The following is a 5,265-nucleotide window of genomic DNA, read 5'->3' on the forward strand; positions in this document are numbered from 1 at the left end:
AGTCAAATCTCAACTCGGTGTTAAAGCTGTGAGTCGATGATCACACTGAAGCCTGTGTTACATTCAGATAATTAACCACAGAGGGAAATGCCCTGTTGAATAGAAGGCTGCCGATGTCACTTCCTGTTCTCTAAACATCTCGTCATGTGGCTCTTGGTCTAGAGCCTTCTTCCTCTTTCGTTACTGATGACACTGTTTACTCTCTCTTAGATACAGAGCAGAGGATACGGGAAGGGAAACTTTGCCCTGGCTACAGTTCAACTTTTCTGCCACTTCATTAGAAACTTTCTGAGAAGATCTGTGCAGCCATGGACGGAGACGTGCTGTCTGTGCCGTCGTTCTCGTTGTTATCACCCCCAGCATCAGAGAGAGAAACAGAGAAGAGTTCACCAAAGAGCGAGATCACTGAGAAGCAACTCTGGCACAAATCTACTGAAACACTGTGGTACGTACGTTCACATTTTTTATCGACACAAAACAGAGAATACCTACTCATGTGAGAAATCTGTCAACCACGGCCTCTTAAATTGAAATGTATCCACATCTATGGTTGAGTATTTTTATCATGTCTCTGTAGACGTTAGACTGGGCTAGAAGCTTCAATTAAGCTGTTTTATTTTTTATTATACCGTTATCTTGGACTTGTTGAGAAGAAGAAAACACACAAAATTGTGAAGTTTTCGAATAGGTCGTGATAGTTTCAAAATTGAAAACAGATCAAAACCACGATGTTAATATAGCAGAACGATGAACATATTATGACAAACGGACGTCATCTGGGTTTTTTAGTACACATATTTACACCTCTGGAGTTTCCGTCTACTCAAAGTACACGTTTCGACAACATACAGTAGTAGATTTAAGTTTCATAATCTGTAATTGTGTATCAAAACGAGCCATTACATCACAGGATTATTTCGGGGGCCTCCAACTGTGTAGGTGCGCCCATGCTACCTCTCCTACTGTCTGAGGATGTGTTATTTCCTTTACTCATATTTAAATACTGGACCAAATGCTCAGCACAGCTCTGTAACAACAGAAAACATCCAAGTTCACTCTTTTTTCCTTCTGGAACTTTATCTCGATCTGGGTCCGACTTTGGCTCAAACATAGGCGTCCTGCCACTTTGCCATACCTGTCAGAATGGAATACACTACTGTACCACGCATGTGTCAGTCAGAATCTGCCAAGCATCACAAGTCGTTGCCATGGTTACATGGAAGGACTAAGTGGGCAGAGTACACAGAGGCTCATTAGCATCTAAAGGTAAAGGCACAGAAACTTAACGTTCAGGATTGTTTAACAGCTGTGTGTAAATCCAGAGGTTCTAAATCTTTATTTAGTTTTTTTTATTATTATTTGCATCACAGCAGACTAATGTGTCAGTTTTAAAAACAAAATCTCAAGTTCTTCTTTTCTGACAACTACACACGCAGTGAACATGATACTTCTCGGTGGATTAGCATATTGACTCAGGACACAGTGGAATTTTACACTTCCCTCTCGTGATTGACAACTATACTGCAGTGGGTCACAGAGCATTTGTATCGGCTGTCACGGAATCAGGGACACCGTGGGAATGACGGTGTCCTCAGAGAGCGGCCGTCGAGGAGCCGAGACAAAAGGATGGGACGTTTGGAGCGTCCGCTGACAGCTTGTGGCCAAACTGGCCACTGCATGAAGGCTCAGCCCCATTTTGGCGTCTGCCTTGGCTCTTTACTGCAGACCTGCTGGTTCAGTGTGGATGAGTCAGTCATTTGGAGACAGTCATTTAGAATGAAGCTGAATTGATGTCTTAATTAATTTTGATAGCTCCACCCCACTTACAAAGAAAAAGAAATGGAGTCGATTTGCGCTATTCTCCAGGAGACGGCTCAGCTAATTGATCATCTAACCACATCTCTGATGACGACTTTTTAGAGCTTCATTATCTCATCAAATATGACATTCAGTCCAAATGGACCTTCAGAATAGTGTCGAGAAGCAGCTCTGGGTCTAATCTACACCAATTTGATAAGTGACCAAAAATTCAATGAATGGGTTTTTAATGAGATACGATGGTGGATGTTGAAAGGACGCCTCCTGGAGTCCAGGGTTACGAAACCAGACTGTGCTGAGTCTGCATTTCCTCTGTAAGTGTGCATGAGTTTCCGTCCGCAGCCAAAAAACATACAGATTTGGATTAAGTTAACTATTCACTCTACTCCCAGCCCTCCCCACAGCCCTGAGGAGGATTCAGTGGTAGAAGATGAGTAAAGGAATATGGCCACACCCTGCTGGACAGCGGGGGAACTGCACTTGGAATAACCTTTTTGGGGTTTTATAAAAACAAAACAAAAACCGTCTTTCTGAAGGGCCCGACTCTGTGAAGCACAGCCGTCTGATGTGGTGTAACACCGGTGGAACCACATCAGGATGCTGTGAAAGTGGAAGACAGCGTGTGTTGCCGCTGAAAGCCTGAGGGGTCAGAGGTCATGTGGTTGTGATGCTCTAAGCTCCCTGAGGTTACTGCAGTACATTTGTGTGAAGCATCGCTATCAGCTAGACATGCTGATATCTGTGATCTCACATGAGCTACCCCCCCACACCTCGCTCTACCCCCTCCATTTGGAGACCTCTACTGTCTGTCTGTCAGAGATTCCATTTAGACAAGACTTTAAACAAACCCTGGTCTGATAAAAGAGAAAACTGGTTCTAATTACCTGCACTGAGACGGACACAGTGGACAGTGAAGCAGGTGAGAAATACTGTACAGTATTAGGAGAAGTAGTGACAGTGTGTGATAGTAAACTGCTTTTAGGGCTGTAGGAGGATTTTATTTTTAAATCTTAAATCCATCCATCACAGCGTTGTGGTCGATTAATCATGAGCAATTACAATTAATCGTAACTGATCAAAGAGAAGGAGAAGCAACAACAGGAAGTGGTAGGTGCAGTCGTAGCTGCAGTCGTAGCTGCAGTCGTAGCTGCAGGTGTTGACTAATTCTAATGATGGAATTATTGATATGGGAAAATGTCAGTTGTTGAATCAGTATTTAAATGACACAAATACTAATACTATTACTGTGTATTACAGCAAATATAACTAGACGGTGGAACTACTGTGTCCTGTACGAGGGTTAAAGATGCAGTAACATTTTAAATCTGATTAATTTCACAAATTAAGATTAATTAAGAAATTAATTTAGATTAAGATTAACAAGTTAATTTTGACAGCCTTAATAATAATAATAATAAATATTATTAATAATAATAATAAATATAAATAAATATTATTATTAGGGCTGTCAAAACTAAACTGTATCTTTCACCTAATAATAATAATTATTATTAATAATAATTATTATTAGTGTTATTATTTTATTATTAGAACAACAATAATCATCAATTATTAAAATTATTATTGTTATTATTGTTGTTTTAATATAATAATATTAATATTATTACAAAGCCTATTATTGTCCAATTGAAACGCGTTCTCTCTCGTTTTGTTTCTTTTTCTCTCTATCTCTCCGAGTATCTTGACTGCATAATTCTGACAGAGCATGCATGTACGTGCGTGGGTGTGCATAATAACTCGATTCTCTCTAAGTGCACTCTATGCGAGTGGGTGTGAACAAGTACCTGTCAGTATTTCGTGCGTACACGAGTTCTCTTTTTATTGGAAATCCTCTACTAATGTTCTCCATCATGGCTGTTATTTACGGCACCGGTCCCACGTGTGCGTGCGTGTGTGTGTTTGCAGGACAGGGGTCGCGGGTCCTGTGGGGGACAGGCTGCTGTCCACAGAGGAACAGGTCACTTTGATCACTGAGAGTATGACGGTGTCCTCCACTGACCAGGAGAAGGTGCTGCTGCTCAACAAGAACACAGAGCTGCGCAGAGTCAACAAAGAGGTACAATCATCAGCTGGCTGCTGCAGACCAGAGTGAGCTGTGGGCGTTTGTGTGAAAACTGCTGCTAAACTGCAAAAAAAAAAAAACAATCATCCAACCTTGTTTCAGAATTCCTCCCCCATTAATAAAAATAATTAATTAATTAAAAAGTAGAATAAACTGTCACCAAAAAAAAAAAAACAAAAAAATCACACATTTGACCTGATTTCACCCCCTGACAGTTATGGTAACGGCGGCCATTTAGATGCTTGTGATTGTATGTTTCAGCTGATGAAGCTGAACGACGACTGGGACCAGGTGTACCGCAGCGCCACGCTGGGGCTACAGCAGAGGCTGGAGGCTTCGGACGTGGAGAACACGGCCCTCAAACAGCTGAACAGCAGACTGCTGCTGAAACTGGAGCACCAACAAGTAAACACTGCCCCAGCGTCAGGATCCCAACAGTAACGCCCAGTCTTAGCACAGACCTCGGGTTAAAAGGAGGTTAAAAAAAAAACAACTACTAAGAAAAGTCATTATAGTTCATAAATAAACTTTAGAAACACCACTGTATCAGTACAACAGCATTGGTACTTAGCGTAGTCCCAAGGGGTCGGGTCTAATTTAATGGTTATGACTCAGCAATTCTCTATAAAAGCCATGTTTCTATAACCAAAACTAGCATCTGTAGCCTTTGTGACCAATGTCTGAATAAATGTAGGCTGTAAATGCCCTGATTATTTTACTTTCAAAGGTTATGTCATCAATACGTTTACTGTATCAAGCAGATACACTATATCTACACCATATTATATATAATATTGTTATACATACATATATATCAGTGGTCTCCACTGTTTTTTTTTTTTGGTTCTGGAGCTACTGTCCATGACCAGGCTAAGGTGATCTACCTTATTTACTGCATATTTACTCATATAAACAGTACATACTATAGACTGGCTGGTCGCAATCTACTTATTGGACACCCATGCATTATAATACATGCAAAGTCAGGCGTATATTATCCAGTGTCACACCAGGACCATCAATCAAAGGCAGTAAATCATTACAGTGCAAGCTGCGTGTTCTCCTATTATTTTGACAGCCCTCAATATTATTATCAATATTAGTAAAGCCCCCCCCCCACGTCTCTCAATCGACATCAATCTTTTTTTCAAACTTTCAAGCAAATGGATCTGAAAAACATTCATTTCTATTTTATAAATATATTTTTGTACTAGGATTTAAATATACTATATACCATTCGATTGCGTTTATTTGATATAATTTCACAGTATTTAACAGTATTAATTTTGTAAATATGTTAGCTTGCAATAATGTAGCTGCCCCTGGTTGTTTTTATTTACATTTTGGTTGTGATTGCAATTAGC

At 40.3% G+C, this 5,265-nt stretch overlaps 1 protein-coding gene across 4 annotated transcripts in view; it reads left to right on the top strand.

Annotated features, from left to right (window-relative positions):
- The first annotated feature begins 164 nt into the window (after positions 1-164).
- The window catches only part of LOC103391189 (TNFAIP3-interacting protein 1), an 8,893-nt gene continuing 3,792 nt past the window's right edge, over positions 165-5,265 (top strand). Inside the window, exons 1-3 of one of the 4 annotated variants that reach the window (XM_025062875.1) lie at positions 165-445; positions 3,745-3,895; positions 4,163-4,306. In XM_025062875.1, coding sequence (XP_024918643.1) covers positions 309-445; positions 3,745-3,895; positions 4,163-4,306 — 432 coding nt within the window. In that variant the 5' untranslated portion in view covers positions 165-308. The remainder of the gene's footprint in view (positions 446-3,744; positions 3,896-4,162; positions 4,307-5,265) is intronic. The other 3 variants (XM_025062876.1, XM_017039125.2, XM_017039124.2) reach the window with 3 other exon arrangements.

This window comes from Cynoglossus semilaevis, chromosome 15 (genome assembly GCF_000523025.1).
Source record: "Cynoglossus semilaevis isolate Cse_v1.0 chromosome 15, Cse_v1.0, whole genome shotgun sequence".
In the NCBI taxonomy this organism is placed as follows: Eukaryota; Metazoa; Chordata; class Actinopteri; order Pleuronectiformes; family Cynoglossidae; genus Cynoglossus; species Cynoglossus semilaevis.